This window comes from Callithrix jacchus, chromosome 1, assembly GCF_049354715.1.
Source record: "Callithrix jacchus isolate 240 chromosome 1, calJac240_pri, whole genome shotgun sequence".
NCBI classification, from domain to species: Eukaryota; Metazoa; Chordata; class Mammalia; order Primates; family Cebidae; genus Callithrix; species Callithrix jacchus.
The window spans coordinates 158,820,377-158,837,701 of NC_133502.1; the positions used below are offsets into that span (position 1 = coordinate 158,820,377).

The window sequence follows — 17,325 nt, forward strand, 5'->3', positions numbered from 1 at the left end:
AACTTTATTCTACTATCTGTAAAATGGGCACTAGCTCCTCAGGTCATTGTGAAGATCAGATGAAGTAATATATATGAAAATACTTAGTAAACAGCAAAATACAATACATGTTAGAGGCATTATCACTAAAGGAACTTGTTCAGATGCTTCATTTGATTATTGACACCCTGCTGTTTTCTGGGAATACCTGACCCTTTACTTCCCCATTTCCCATCCTCAATGTCAGTTCTAATTTGGTTCTAAGATAAAATCTTAAGCACAGCCTTCCCGACACTTCTGCTTACCCATTATAATCAGTCAGGAGCAAGGTATTGTCGCTGCCATTTTCAACTGCATAGGAGATTGGTGTTCCATAGTTCATTTCATCAGAGGATTTCATCCAGAAGGCGCAGGTTACAGCATGGAGAGATGGGAGCACGCCATCTAGTAAGACGTATCCGTAGATGCCAGAAACTTCAAAATCCAGGTTAAAGCCTGTAGACTGTTCTGCAATGAATAAGAAAAGTGTGTGGACCATGGCCCTTGAAAGACATTTCCAACTGTCAAAGGAAGCAGTGCTATTGTCAAAGAAGTTCGTTTCGGTGAATATTATTATTCATCTGAGAAGCAGTTTCAAAATTAAATACATGTTACTTACAAATTACATAGTGCATTCTTTTAAATAAAATAGCCAATGAGTACATAAGATAGGAAAAGTGTTCAATAGTGAAGGAAAGCCAAGAAACAGGGAGTAGTTGGAAGGAGAGGTGGAACTGAAATGCTACTAAAAGATACTAAAGCATTTCTGTATGCTGATGAGAATGACTGAGTAGAGAGGAAGTAACTGATGTCACAGGAGAGAAGGAGGAGGTGCTGCAAGGACAACATGCTGCCCTACTCAGGGCTCTGGCTTTTCTCGATTTCACGAGCAATTCATCTCTGCCCCAAACCTGCATAGCCCACTCAATAAAGCAAGTCTTACAGCTGAAAGACTCCAGTCTCCCGAGAATTTAGATTTGATCTGCCAATTCTCAAATATTTCCATGGATTCTCACCTCCTAACTCAAGTGGCTTATCAAAGTGTCCTTTCTATTATAAATAAGTAGAATGTGAAGAGTTCTACTAAATTCAATTGTCTCTATTTCCCCTCTAAATTTCTAAACTTTAATTTCATCATCTGTGTCATTGAGGATAATAGTAGTAGTACCTAGTTCGTTGGATGGATGTGAAGATTAAATGAATACAAAGTGCTTGGCATAGTTTTTGGCTTATAGACAGTACTTGGTACAGGCAAAAATTGGTATTGTTATCATATTACTATATTTAGTATTGTTATTAATAACATTGAGTTAATATATACCTGTTTCACACCTGTTGCCTGAAAATCCTGGCTGACATTTACAACTGTATGAATTTAATTCATCCACACAGGTGGCCTGATTTTTACAGGGGTTAGACTGACACTCATTGATGTTCAGTTCACAGTGTGATCCTGTGAAGCCGGGTACACAATGGCATCTGAAAGAAAACAAAATGTTGCAACAATTAGAGCCGTTGTAGGAAGTCTCCTATTATGATAATCTTATCTCAAAAGACTTTGAAAATTGAGATGTTGGAACACATTTTCCACATCAAAACAATATTTTGATTGTAGGTTATTTTCTCCTGTTCATCTGGTTAAACCTATATAAGACAAGATGTATTAGAAATGTTGCAGAAGATAAATAAAGTAGAAGGTAGTTCTGGTCCAGGTGAAATATAATTCACACAATCATAATTTTCTCCTCATAGGAGTCCTCGGAAAAGTACGAAAAGTTCAGATGCTGTTCTAAAGGCTTTTATATGTTAAGCCAATTTTTATAACAATGAGGTAATACTAGTATTATTCCCATTTACAGATGAGCTAAACTGTTGCTCAGAGAGGTTAAAGAATTTGCCCAAGTTCTATTGCTACCAAGTGGTGGAGTGGGATTTTGAACCAACCTATAACCTTCTTCTTAATCGGGATGCTATATAGTTTCTGTGCTATGCAACAAACCATTTAAACTCATCAGAATAGAAAATATATCTAGTAATGTCAAATGTTGACAAGGGTGTCATAAAATAGTAAGTCCCACTTAATGGGTAGGACTACAATTTGGCAATGTTACAAGAAGTTGAGAGTTTGTTTTCCCAGAGCCCTGTAAATCCATTTCTTGTTATCTACTCTAGGAGATAATTGCACAAGGCACACAGGGACCCATATAACAAATGTTCATAGCAGCGGCATTCTAAATGTCTATGGAGAGGAGAATGAGAAAATGAATTATAGTATAATTAATTCCATCATGTAATGGAATACTAAGGAGCAACTGAAATGAACAAACCAGAGCCAAATGTAACCACCTCGATAATACTTGAAAATAGAATGCTGAGTGGAAAAAAAACAGACAAACTGCAAAAGAATATGTATGTTATGATACCACTTAAGTAACATGTAACTTATATGCTATTTATAGAGTCATATATGTAGCAAAATATAAAGCCTGAATAAGAAAGATATATTTAGACTTCAGGACAGTGATTGCCGCTGGGGGAAGGAGAAGTGTGTGTGTGCGCACGTATGTGCGTGTGTGCGTGTGTGTGTGTGTGTGTGTGTTTTGGAGGGAATACAGCCCTACCTTTAGAACTTAATTCTTTAAAACAAAAGACGTGAATCAAATATTGTAAAATACTAAGGTTTGATAATCACAGTGATCAGTACATGACTTTTATTATTCTTTGTAATTTTCTGTATGACTGAAATATTTTGTAATTTAAAAGGACTGGTTCCAATAAATGCCAATGTTATTGTTACTAGCATGATTATATGAAGACCTCTTAGATATTGACCTATTAATGACTAATATGAATAACTGGTGTTTGGGGAATTTAAACAAAAGTCTAGTTGGAATTGGGGGATCTTTATTGGGTCTCTGCATTGGATGGTAAATCTATTTTGACTATGATTTCACTCACTTTTATCATCCTGTGTTTGGTGTCATTACAACACTATCATATCCTCATCTATGAAATAGATTCACTTTGTCAAAAACACACATGCTTCCTTCTGAATTGGGACCATGTACTTTCATCTTTCTTCTAGTTAGGATTTAGACAACTTTGGTATTCATCAATCTTTTTTTTTGTTTGGTTGTTTTTGAGATGGAGTCTTGCTCTGTCTCCCAGCTGGAGTGCAGTGGCATGATCTTGGCTCACTGCAACCTCCTCTGCCCGGGTTCAAGCAATTCCCCTGCCTCAGCCTTCCAAGTAGCTGAGGTTACAGGCACCATGCCTGGCTATTTTTTTGTATTTTAGTAGAGACGAGGTTTCACCATGTTGGCCAGGATGGTCTCGATCTTCTGACCTTGTGATCTGCCAGCCTTGGCCTCCCAAAGTGCTGGGATTACAGGCGTGAACCACCACACCCAGGCTAGTTAGGTACTATATGCCAGAAAATGTCAAACACCCCTGAGAAAATGATGCTACATGATAAGACCTCATTTACAGATGGAAGGCAAAAGTCTCATTGGCAGAACTGCCTTCTTATTTCTTCTGGATAGTGCCTTGGCTGTTTGTGGGAGGATGGTAATGGAAGAGGCTGAACTAGAAGGAAGGGGATGGGTCAATGTTGCAACTGGGCCAGTCCTCTTTTTCTCGTTTTTGGCTTTTACTTTTGCAAACTTATAAAACCAACAGCATCTTGAGGACAATACAGTTTTCTAAAATTTTGCAAGTAAGCAAAATCTGGAGTGTGTACTGCAGATGTGCTGTCTTCTGTACTTCCCTGCAAAGAGTAGGGGATGGAATGGGATAGTTTTGATAATGACAACAGGAGAGGGTTGTTTTTCAAACTGTATTCTACTAGTACCAAAGAGCTGCCTCAGGGAGACACAGCATTTCTACCCCTCAAACACTACTATTTTCAGCCACAAAAGCTTAGCTTTTATTATTTCAAATTTTTACATTCATGTTAGATTTCTTTTGAACCAAAGGTTACTAGGCTAAAAAAGAGTTTGAATATTATGGACATAGAATATAGATGAGCACTGTCACAGTATGATTGCAGATTCCATTTTGATCTTATCCAGTATAAAAACTTTAGCTAAAGCATAAAACATTTTAAAATATGAGTTTTGTCTAGTGCTACTGTATTTGCTTCTGAGTAATTATATTTCATCTTTTATGACTTCCCAAGTATAGAACATTAGATCCCAAACATGGCTGTGCATCAGAATCATTGAGAAACGTAAGCCATAACAGGTTGCCTATTTTAAAATGATAGGCTCTACTCCAGGCTTAGTGAAGCAGAAATGGTGGTGGGGAGATTCAATTGCAGCCTATCCCAGGGCCAGCATTTGAGAATGGCTGACTCAAGACTCAAAGCAATACTCCACAAAGGCTGCAAAAATCACGGAATAGTTTAAAAAATTCAAATAGTGAAAAAAAATCAGACTTGGCCTTTTACCTGAAGCTATTGACACCATCTTTACAGGTAGCTCCATTTTTGCATGGCTGACTGAGACACTCATCCACATTCTTTCCACATCGGGTACCCAAAAATCCAGGTGGGCATTTGCACAAGAATCCTCCAACCTGATCTTCACAGACTGCATTATTTAAGCATGGGTTTGGCAGGCATTCATTGACTTCTGCTTCACAATGCAGACCTGAGGATGGAGAAGGAAGAGAAACAGCCCAAACGATTAACTCCCTGGGAACACTGTGATTGAAGTGTTGACTTCCTGGGGGATGCTGCTTCTAGAGGACTGGAATGGAGGCTGTGGAGCCACTGGCTCATCAAACTGGTTTGAGATCCATTCTGTAATAGGCTCTGCCTTTTGTAAGTCATTTTTTTTGAAACTCTGAGTTTTCAGTAATCTGCATTTTTAATTTTTGTTTTTGTTTTGTTTTGTTTTGAGTCAGAGTCTTGCTCTGTCACCCAGGCTGGAGTGCAGTGGTGTGATCTTGGCTCACTACAACCTTCACCTCCTGGGTTCAAGCTATTCTCCTGCCTCAGCCTCCCAAGTAGCTGGGACTACAGGTACCCACCACCATGTCTGGATAATTTTTGTATTTTTTAGAAGAGACAGATGTTGGCCAGGATGGTAACTCCTGGGCTCAAGTGATCCGCCTGCCTCTATTACAGGTATGAACCACTGTGCCCAGTTGATAATCTGCTTTTTTTAATCTTACCTTTTCTTTTTTTATTTTTTTCAAATTAAGTTTGGTAATAGATATCTAACTGAGATGTTAAGAAATAAAGCTGTAAGTTCTCGCCTGTTTCTTTGATCTGGCAATTTTCCTTTATTGGCCACTTTCTTTCTTGGATTTACTCTTTAACATTTAAGCATAAACTTTTAACCATAAGATGGTGCATCTGTTTGCAATATGATATTACATAATTTGTCTCCAGTTTCTTCTTGAAAGTTTGTCTTAACACACACACATGCCCCCACATATACAAATTATGTCTTGCTGAAACATTCAAGAGTAAGTTGTAGAACTGCATGGCCCTTTTACCCCAAAAACCTCAGAGTATATTTCTTCAAAAATGAGGACTTTCTTTTAAATAATCATAATACAGTCATAAAATCCAGAAATGCACATTAATATCTATCATGTTAGGAGATGTATGAATGTGTGGTACTTTGCACGTTTTTTTTCCTTTAAAAGATTTTAAGACAACATGGGAAGACTGGAAACATCTTACCTACATATCCTTTCACACATCTGCAATGATAGCCTGCCACACCATCAACACAGATTCCTTTATTTAAACATGGACTGGGGCTACACTCATTTATATTTTCTTCACACCGTTGACCTGCAAAGAATCATTAACCTTTGAGCTGGAGAAAACTTTCAAGGACTTTAAGACCAATAGTTTCCAAGCAAGTGGTTCAGGTGTTGGAATAGGGAAATTGGAAATCATGGGTAAGATGTCTGTGAAAAATTTAACTCTTTGCCAAACATGTTGAAATAAAACATTTCTTCTATTCTGTGAACTGAAAAATTTTTCTAGCAAGAAACCTAACATATTCAGCATGCGATAGAAAATGATAACCACGAATGTCTGACCATATTTTTTAGTTAAAAAATGTGTGATTTTGTTTCAAATTTTTTCTCCTTAATTGTTTGCTAGTTGTTCTCTTTTTTGAGTTTGTTTCTTTTAGACTTAATTGGTAACAGTTACAATGTTACAGTTACAAAGGTGGCAAAAAGTATGGGACAAAAAACATGACAAATTTCTGTGCAGCTATCCCATGTTTTGCGTGAACATAATTTGAGAACAACTGATGTAATTCATATCCTTTATTTTAGATACCTAGAAACAGATCAAAGAGGCCTGTTACATTACCAAGGACAGTGCAGAAATGAGCCTAGAACCATAAATCTTCACATTTAAGAAGATATGTACAAAGACTCGTTGATTTGAAGAGTTTAGGATGCTTAAATTTATAACTTATGGAATTATGTAATACACATCTAATAATTTAAGTACCTTGACATTAAAATATGCTAAAAGGAAATCTCACAATAAAAATTGCTTTCTGAGAATAGTAAATCTAACATAAAATCTATACTTTCATACAGACCATAATGAACACTTTTTTGTTTTTTCACAGTAAATCCACACAATAAATTTAATGTCTAATAAATAACATACATAATACATTTCACATCTAGAGAGTGTGTGTGTGTGTGTGTGTGTGTGTGTATTTCTTTTTTGAGATGGAGTTTCACTCTTGTTGCTCAGGCTGGAGTGAAATGGTGCTATCTTGACTCACCGCAACCTCTGGGTTCAAGCGAATCTCCTGCCTCAGCCTGAGTAGCTGAGATTACAGGCAGGTACCACCATGCCCATACTTTTTTGTATTTTTATCACAGGCAGGGTTTCTCCATGTTGGTCAGGCTGGTCTCGACTCCCGACCCCAGAAGATCCGCCCACCTTGGCCTCCCACAGTGCTGGGATTACAGGCATGAGCCACCGCTCCCGTTATAAACGTATATTTCTTTGATTTAGAAACTTGGTTCTGTTCTCCTAGTATGTGTTTGCCATTCTGGTCACAATTTACCGTAATTCAACACCAGGTGTCGCTAACATGAGATTTGGAATTTTAAACAAAGAAATGTGGCTGGGCGCGGTGGTTCACGCCTGGCCTGTAATCCCAGCATTTTAGGAGGCCGAGGAGGGTGGATCACGAGATGAAGAGATGTAGACAATACTAGTCAACATGGTGAAACCCTGTCTTTACTAAAAATACAAAAAATCAGCCAGGCGTGGTGGCGCACGCCTGTAGTCCCAGCTACTGGAGAGGCTGAGGCAGGAGAATCACTTGAACCTCGGAGGCGGAGGTTGCAGTAAGCTGAGGTTGTACCATTGCACGCCAGTCTGGCGACAGAGCGAGACTCCCTCTCATTAAAAAAGAAAAAGAAAAAGAAATGTAGGATACAGGTGCATAATTTTAATACTGTATATGGAAATGCAACCTTAGGCATTTGGCAGAGAGGAAGGAACACGAGAAAGAAAATGAAAACCAGGCAAGCGATTTCGCTGTGGTTCTAGCTGTTGAATACATACCCTGGTTAGGGATGATGAATCTGCAGGTCTGCAGTTGGTCTTAGAGCATGCGGGCCTCTTAGAATATAAGCTGAGAGCAATTTGTTTCAAGATATATGTGACATGATCTCTAAACACAAGCCACCCACTTTGGTGTTCATAGGATAAAAATGATTTCTTCTCTTGTTGAGGTAAAATAGGCATATTTCAAAACAGCATGCCTGTTCACTGTAGTTGATGGAGTACACTATCACTTTATCAAGTGCAATACCAACTCCACTCTACTTGATGGCTGATGTGAAGGATTTTCAAGGACAACTTTGACTATTTATAAGGTCTCCCTATATATAAACTTTCAAATTACACTTCCAGATGAAATGCAATTTTACTGTACAAACTTGATATACCTTTTCATAAGCCTGGACTACCATTATTGCATGGATTTGAAACAGACAAAATATATTAGTTGTTCCAAATGATTGCTACTGTAAATTATATTAAACATTTTCATGTCTTTATGGAAATTGTTTTTAGATACATGATAAAGTTATTAGAATCTGGTTCCTTTGAAATGTTATAAGAATTTTACTAAACTTTTTAAAATATAGAAAATTATATACCCACATGTATTAAAAAATATATTCCAATATGTTTTTAGTATAATAATGATTTTATGAGTTAGGTACAATGCTGGGTGATTTAGATGATGTCAGTATGCTCTATAATAAAACTGCGGGGTTATTAATATTTATAAAATAGTAAATCCTAGTCTATTTTATTAGAATATATGATCAATATCATAATAATTATAATGTGGGTTAATAAGGGAATTGAGAATAAGATCACTGTTTCTGAACTATTTTTTGAGAAGGTGCTAGAAGCTGTGACTCTTGATTTAAATAAGATATATACTTTGAGAAATATCCAAACTGCTTTCCACAGCGGCTGGACTAATTTACATTCCTACCAAAAGTGTATGTGTTCCGTTTTTTTCTATAACCTTGTCAGCATTTTTTATTTTTTACTCTTTAATAATAGACATTCTAGCCAGGTGCAGTGCCTCATGCCTGTAATCCCAGCACTTTAGGAGGCTGAGGCAGGTGGATGACCTGAGATCAGGAGTTCGAGACCAGTATGGTGAAACCCCATCTCTACTAAAAATACAAAAAAATCAGCTGGGCTTGGTGGCTTGCACCTGTAGTCTCATCTACTTGGGAGGCTGAGACAGGAAAATTGCTTGAACCTGGGAGGCAGAAGGTGTAGTGAGCTGAGATCATGACACTGCACTCCAGCCTGGGTGACAGAGCAAGACTCCACCTCAAAAAACAAACAAAAAAAGCCATTCTGACTGGTGTGAGATGATATCTCACTGTCATTTTTATGGCCTTTCTCTGATGATTAGTGATGATGAGCTTTCTTTCATGTTTGTTGGTTGTTTCTGTGTCTGCTTTAGAGAAGTGTCTGTTCATGTCCTTGGCCCATTATTTAATGAGGTTGTTTGTTGATTTAAGTTCCTTTTAGAGTCTGAATACTAGGCCTTTGTCAGATGTATAGTTTGTAGATATTTTCTACCATTCTGCAGGTTGTCTGTTTAGTCCATTGATGCTTTCTTTTGCTGTGCAGAGGCTCTTCAGTTTAATTAGGTCCCACTTGTTAATTTTTGTTTTTGTTGCAATTGCTTTTCGGGACTCAGCCATAAATCCTTTGCCAAGGCTGATGTCAAGAAGGGCATTTCCTAGGTTTTCTTTCTAGGATTTTTATGGTTTGAAGTCTTACATTTAGATCTTTAATCCATCTCAAGTAATTGTTGTATATGGTGAAAGGCTGGGGTCCAGTTTCATTCTTCTGTATATGATTGGCCAGTTACTCCAGCAATCTCATTACTGGGTATACATCCAAAGAAAAATAATTGTTCTACCGGACTTGTAGACACATGGACTTGTATGTTCATTGCTGCACTATTCACAATAGCAGAGACATGGAATCTACCTAGGTGCCCATCAATGGTGGATTAGATAAAGAAAATGTGGTACTTATACATCACAGAATACTATACAGCCATAAAAACTCCACGAAATCATGTCCTTTGAAGCAACCTGGATGCAGCTGCAGGCCATTATTCTAAGTGACTTAAAGCAGGAACAGAAAGCCAAATACTGCATGCTCTCACTTAAAGTGGGAGCTACACAGTGAGTATACATGGAATAAAGATAGGAACAGTAGATGCCGGGTACTATTAGAGGGGAGAAGAAGGGAGGTATGGGCTGAAAAATTACCTGTTGGGTACTATTCTCACTGCCTGGGTGACAAAATTATCTGTACTCCAAACCTCAGCATCATGCAATATATCCATGTAACAAACCTGCACTTGTACTCTCTGAATTTAAAATAAAAGTTGAAATTATTATTTTTTTTTTGAGACGGCGTTTCGCTCTTGTTACCCAGGCTGGAGTGCAATGGCACGATCTCGGCTCACCGTAATCTCCGCCTCCTGGGTTCAGGCAATTCTCCTGCCTCAGCCTCCCGAGCAGCTGGGATTACAGGCACGCACCACCGTGCCCAGCTCATTTTTTGTAATTTTAGTAGAGACGGGGTTTCACCATGTTGACCAAGATGGTCTCGATCTGTTGACCTCGTGATCCACCCACCTCGGCCTCCCAAAGTGCTGGGATTACAGGCTTGAGCCACTGCGCCCGGCCTGAAATTATTTTTTAAAATGTAAGTCATAAAGACAAAGATTTTAAATGCTAAAAAATAAGATAACACTTAAATATGTATTTATTTAAGTTAAAAGGAGAGATATAGTGGTGCTTAATAATTTCAAGGATACATGTGCCCAAAGTCCATAGTTAGTAATAATTACATACACACACATGGACATCCACAGAAATTAGCATATACATTTCATAAATTCAGTAAAATGCTAGTAAAAAGCTTGGAGAGGACCTAATACTTGTAGTAGGCTTTACATATTTTCTCTTATTTCCTCACCTCCATTTTTACAAATGAAGAAACAGGTTCAGTGAAGTTAAATGGCTTGTCCAAGGTCACACATCTAGCTGGCACAGATGGGAACATGTCTGCCTGTTTTACAAAGCAATTGCATATGGCCATATTGATATCTTGCTTTCCTCACATAACAGGATAAAGACAAGAACATTTTCCCAATGCATATAAGTAATATTTGAAAATGTGCTTGTTCAATATGTTTATAATAACTTATAAATGTATCTTTGACAGATTCCAAATCTATCTCAGTGATAAAATCTTAATGATTCAAAGATTTATATTGTTAAAAACAAGAAACTTTCCCCTTACCTGTGTAACCTGCTGGGCACTCACAAATGTATTCCCCAACTAGGTCTTTACAAATTCCATTGTTGAGGCAAGGCAGTGGGCTGCACTCATCAATGTCTGTTTCACACTTTAAGCCTACAATGTAAATCAAATGCTGAGGGACAATCCAAGGAAGGGATTTACCAAAACAGAACCATAATCATTTAAAGGTAATTATCTCAATAATCAGAATTTTCCAGTGTCTAGTGGTAAAGAAAAGGACAATATTCATTAAGTGCTACTGTCTCTTAAGTATTTAATGAGGATACTACCTCTTTCTAAACAAATTTAAGATATTCTTACAAAGATCCATCAAAGATAGCAAAAGATCCCAAATTAGAAGTGTGATGGGGGCACTTGGAAGCACAAAATGGAGCCAGGAATTATGCTAATTTCAAAGTGAAAGCTACAATGTTATCTGTACTTGCTACCAAGGTCACCTGGCTGAAGGGAGGAGGTGGGGCTAAATCCTGCCAGATAGCAGCTCACATGCCAGGTGTCCCAGAGTGGGCTGCATCTTCCCATAGGGTACACACAGGCTTCCTATGGGCAAGTTGTGCTGAAAACCCATATTCTTTCTCAGGGTCCTCATCACTAGCATCAGCGTTACCTGGGAATGTGATAAAAATATGAACTCTCAGGCTGTACTCCAGACCTACTGAATCAGAAATTCTGGGCCTGGGTTCCAGTAATGTGTGTTTTAACAAGTCCTCCAGATGATTCTGATGTACCTGACTGAGAACCAGTGTCCTATCCTATGCCCTCTCTCAAGCATGACTGATTTGCAGAATTCCCAAACAAGATCCTTTATTTCTTATGGAATGGCAAGATAAATATTTTAATAAAAATTCACAAAGACACACACACACACACGCACGCGCACACGCGTGCACACACACACCATGAGCCAGCTATAATAAATGGAATGCCAATATTCTAGATAGATCTTGGCTGTACTTTGTTGTTTGACTTTCCTTTTGCTCATTTTGTGGTGAGTTCCTTTACTGACATAGCATTTCCTCATTAAAAACTTGCAAGTTGGTTGCACAACATTGAAAAAAAACCTGTCTAGAGGAAAATGAATATTTTAAATTAATTGCAATTTTAAAGTATAGCTCATTTCCCCTCAAAAATTATGTTTCTGAACTCAAGTGGAATGTGAACCAAACTGTAAAAAAATAAAACAAAAAAACCCTTAATTCTTACATAATTCCTACATAATAAAGTCCAAAGCCATATTGTTTTTCTAAGCATGGCTTCTAGAAGGATAGAAACAAAGCAATAAATCATAGCTATTCACAAGAACCTCTATCAGTGTGTAGCAAATGAGAGAAACTAGCAGTTCATTTAAAGATGTTTATACTGGACAATCTGTTCTATGTTAAGTATTGTGCATATGATTTTTGATAGAATAAAACCTTGGACATGACCCCTGGAACTGTATTTCAATTTAATTTGTGGGTTATGATAAAGACTCACAGGGAAGATGAGTCTTTATTCTTTATCAAAAATGGGTAAAGAAAACTGTTGTTTGTGAAGTATGTATATTTTTTTCACCTATTGTTTATCTTGTTCAACAAATTTTGGTGCATTTACATGGTCTATTGTATCTTACAGGATATATTTAATAGACTAAAATTTGATACTGCAAGTCATAATTATTTCATATAAAAATATATTAAAATCTACATTCCTCGGTGTTGTTTACCTGTATATCCAAGTGGGCAGAGACAAACATAACCAAGCCCAAGTTGTTGGCAGGTTCCACCATTGTGGCAAGGGTTTAAGAAGCATTCATGGAAAACCTACCAGTAACATAAAAGAAATCAATCAGAGACAAGGCACTCTATTTATTTCAAAGCAGTCCTGATTAGAGAGTCAGAAGGTTTACAGCATTAGACAGCTGGTTCCTTTTTCCAGGTAAGTTCACAAGCTAGCTGGTTGCTGCCTGAATAACTCTGCTGCCTGTCCTTTGGGGAGCAAATGATATATATGCTATTCTTGGGTGATGATCTAGTAAACCTAAGGAGTGTTTCTAAATGCTGGCTGCATGCTAGAATACAATTGATATTTAAAAAATGTACTAAGGTCAGGGCCTCAACCCAGATCAGCTAAATCTTTGGGAGTGAACTCTGTACATTACTGTGTTAATAAGTTGGCCAGGATTCTTTTATGCCTCCACATGATAGCCACTGCTTTAGAGGATCCTAAATTCCTATGTCCACTAGGGTCAGTTTCAAATATAACTTAAAAAGTCCTAACAAGTCACTATGTTTGGACTAGGCTGTAGGAAGTTGAAATCAGAAATGTAATCCCATTATCCATAAAACTACTAAAAAGCAAGGAATTCATGACATTGGGCAGAGTGTCGGAGTATTGACTGAATCTGTTAACATAATCAAGGTTTAACAACTAGTCTTTTAAAAAATATAAAACATTTGGTGTAGCTATATTTTTAATTTATGTTTCTTAATTTTAAAACTCCTACTTTTTCCCAGTAAATCTTTTTTCTTTTCTTTTTTTGCTGGCAAAGAAATTTAAATAATTTTTATGAAAGTTGGGTAACTCTTCCTGCCATTTAGAAAAGGCCTTTGGTTAAACCAAATTCCCTTACTCAAATGATGGGTTGTGCTTGTGGTAAGTGTTTATAGTGAATCAAAAGGCTCCCCATATCTACTCATTCTTATTGCCAGGCATTGCTGGGAAAAACTCTCACTTTTGATACTTAGAACATCTAATGCTGCATTTTGGGAATGTTCTAAACAGGAGTCACTGTAAATATAATTATTCATTTATAAAATTCATATATTTTCATTACTTAAAGTTTCAATCCTGGTCCTTCTCCTGTGTGTGACATGTAAAATGAAAAATTATTTTCCAAGCATTCCACAGAGAAAATTTTATACGAAATGAACTTGCCTGACTGCTGATTTCAGGCCTCTTTTTAATATGTCCAAAAGAGGCAGGGGCCACGACACCTTCCTCTGCTGCTGAGAAAGTTGAACTAAAACCTAATCAATTAATAGAAAAACATGTCAGTGTGGTGGATATGCCAGTAAGTGGACTATATCTAAGTACTATGGTCAAGAATCTGGTTGTCAGAGTGGGTAAAACCACATATAATTTGTTTCACTTATATTTTAAAAAAGAAAACAGATGGATGGCATATATCATTACATCCTAGACTCTTAAAAAGAAATTTGGAAGTTATCAAGTTCAGTGTTTCCAAAACAAGATTCTGTTCCATGGTCATCAAAAATACCTCAGAAGGACAACTTAACAAGTCCAGACACCTAAATCCATTGAAAATAGTAATTATCAGAACTGAAGCTACAGAACTGAAGAGATAGGGAAGAGTAAGTGTTCAACACAGGATTATGTAAGAAATGAAGTCCATCTTACTTGAGCATTCTGTGATGGATCTGGAACCAGCAAACGGGGTAGTTCCATAAAAGGGACAGGCCAGGCAGAAGGCCTTCCCTGCATGAGGTTGGTAATAGTCACGAGGACATGGATGACAGGGCATTAATCCAGAACGTGAGAATTTTCCTTCTGGACAAGGAACTGTATAGGTAAAAACAAATCATTTGTGTATATAAAGCAACACACCCTATATTTGAAAGAAGTGATTTAATCTTTGCTTATAAGAAATTTACTGAATAACCTATATAGACCCTTCCACATATTTTATACCCATACCATCTTATCACCCAGGTAAATGTTTTGTTGGGTATCCTTCCTGTCTTTAGTAAAACATATTAATTTAATATAGTTTAGAACTGGCCATATAATAATTGTATTCTGATTTTTCCACCTAACATGATATCATAAGTGTTTCCCAAATAGTTCCCCCAGATCATTAAATAGTATAGATTTTAATAAAAGAAAACTGTTCCATCTCATTGACAGACCATGATTGATCTAACATTTTTTCTACCATTGAATATTTAGATTGTTTTCATTTCTTTGCTATTACAAATAATACTGATGTAAATTTTTCACATAAATCTTTGTACTTAGCTCTGATTATATCCTTGGGATAATAGTTGAAATTGAGTAGTTGAATTAGAATAGTTGGATTTGAGTAGTTGAATAGTTAGGTCTAAATATTTGAAAAGATTAAAGCCATTGATATATAATGCCAAATCATTAAAAAATAAGTAATTCCAATTTATACTCACATCAGCAGTGTATGAAATCACTGTTTTTACTGCATACTCTTCAGCACTGGTAATGATTATTAAATTTTTTTTTCCAATTTCAGGGTGAAAATGGAATTACAGTTATTTTAATTTACACTTTGATGATAAATGAAGTTGCATTTTATTTCTCCGGAATAGTCTATTTATAAAGGATCTTTTATATTTGTTTATATATTAAGAATATGAATCCTTTGACATAATTATTTTTGCCAGTTTGTGTTTTGCCTGTTAATTTTGTTTAACTGCTTTCATGAGCAAGTAATTATTACTCCTCATTTAATACTAAAATAATGTAAGGTAATATATTTACCTATGAAAGTATCTTTAACAAAATTGGTAGTTTTATAATTCATATTTTTATTTTATTTGCTACTTTCTAAGTAATATGAATTGTAATTTGATTTTTTTGATGAAATTATTTTTCAGAAGGATGGCTTGAATGTATAAATGTTTGGAATAAGTATTTATTATTTAAGTTTTATTGTTAATTTCTGTTTTTAATCATGGTCAGGGAATTTATATTGCATAATTACTACTTTTTGAATTTTATTGAGATTTTTAAATTATATCTAAAGATAATTAAAAATAAATATTTCATTAAAAGTGTTATCACATTAAAAAGTGTAATGTACATTATTAATTGAACTTTATCAGTCATGTACTATAAGTTCTCTGCACCCTTACTGATTGTCTACTTGATCTTTATAAATTCAAGGGTGTGGCAGGGCATGGTGGCTCATCCTTGTAATCCCAACATTTTGGGAAGCTACGGTGGGTGGATCACTTGAGGTCAGGAGTTCCAGACTAGCCAGGCCAAAATGGTGAAACACCATCTCTACTAAAAGTATAAAAATTAGCCAGGCGTGGTGGTGGGTGCCTGTATTCCCACCCACTTGAGAGGCTGAGGCAGGAGAATCACTTGAACCCAGAAGGTAGAGGTTGCGGTGGGATGAGATTGTGCCACTACAGCCTGGGTGACAGAGTGAGACTCTGTCTCAAAAAAAAAAAAAAAATCAAAGAAGGTAATAAAATCTTCCATGAAAATTTTATTTGTACAGTTTCCCCTTGTGAGACATACAGATTTTGTTATATTTTACTGCTGTTATGTGATGACAAAGCTTTATTATGACTAACTTATATCGCTTGTGAATTTTGTAAAAATAACTCTTTTCTTCCTCATGTGATGCTATTTGGCTTTGAATTGAACTTTTTCATAAATGTATTTTACCACCCCTACTTTCTTGTGTTTTTTTGTACTCATGTGTCTGGCAATGTTATTATTGTTAATGTTTCACTGTCATTTTGTGTTAGACAGTCTTTTTGTAAAGAACATTCATTTGAGAATTGTCATTTAACCAAATCTGAAATTCACTTGCCAATAATGAGTGGAATATTAACCAAAAAAAAATGACCTCGAACATAAAACCAAGAAAGAAAGAGGGGGAGGGAGGGAAAGAAGGAGAAGTTAAAAACTAAGAAAAAATATGTATAAGGGACTGTTTTATTACTTGTACACATTTAAGTTTAAAATAAAATGATGTTTATCCAGCACCACAGAAAAATGTCACCTTTCTGTAATTCCTAATTCCCACTCATGACAAGCAGAATGTGGTTAAACTTATGCTAGAAATATTAAAAGAGTAGGGCCAGAAATTTCTAGACTTTCTGGGAATTATAACTCCTTAATTACAGTAATTTAGTATTAGACAAACCTCAAGATTTATTTAAAAAGCTAAAAGAAAAAAATTGTCAAATATGAACTTGTTTCACTGTAAAAATCCTAGTTTCTTTTGCGGTTGGAGGAAGTGGGCAGGAAGAGAGACTTTTTTACTGTGGACTTTCTGCCAAAATTAGTTCTTACATTGACAAAGTAAAAGAGTCTCCAGCAGATCTATTTCACTCAGAATGTGAAGACTTGTGAGACTTTTAATTAAAAGATCCAAAGCTGGTATTATCCAACAGACAGGGTTTATGAGTTTCAGTTAGGCCCCAGCTAAATTTTCTTCTCAACTCTTCAAAGAAACTCTTCATCTTCAGATGAATATTACTTACCTAATATCTCAGGTCTTATAGACTCATATCTACCTTGATTCTACTAGACTGAGATAATTTAAACAGATGGAATATATATAATACCTATAATTCAGAATGTGTTTTGCCTTTTTCCTTTTCTCCCTATGCACTTAACTTATGAGGACTACAACTTCCAAGATGCAATGCTGGAAA

At 36.3% G+C, this 17,325-nt stretch overlaps 1 protein-coding gene across 2 annotated transcripts in view; it reads right to left on the reverse strand.

The window, feature by feature from the left end:
- The window catches only part of SVEP1 (sushi, von Willebrand factor type A, EGF and pentraxin domain containing 1), a 210,257-nt gene that overhangs the window by 79,226 nt on the left and 113,706 nt on the right, over positions 1-17,325 (reverse strand). For both annotated transcript variants that reach the window (XM_035254401.3, XM_035254412.3), the window contains exons 19-26: positions 14,300-14,461; positions 13,817-13,908; positions 12,606-12,702; positions 10,880-10,993; positions 5,711-5,824; positions 4,466-4,667; positions 1,340-1,497; positions 285-486 (exon numbers count right to left, since the gene is read on the reverse strand). In XM_035254401.3, coding sequence (XP_035110292.3) covers positions 285-486; positions 1,340-1,497; positions 4,466-4,667; positions 5,711-5,824; positions 10,880-10,993; positions 12,606-12,702; positions 13,817-13,908; positions 14,300-14,461 — 1,141 coding nt within the window. The remainder of the gene's footprint in view (positions 1-284; positions 487-1,339; positions 1,498-4,465; positions 4,668-5,710; positions 5,825-10,879; positions 10,994-12,605; positions 12,703-13,816; positions 13,909-14,299; positions 14,462-17,325) is intronic.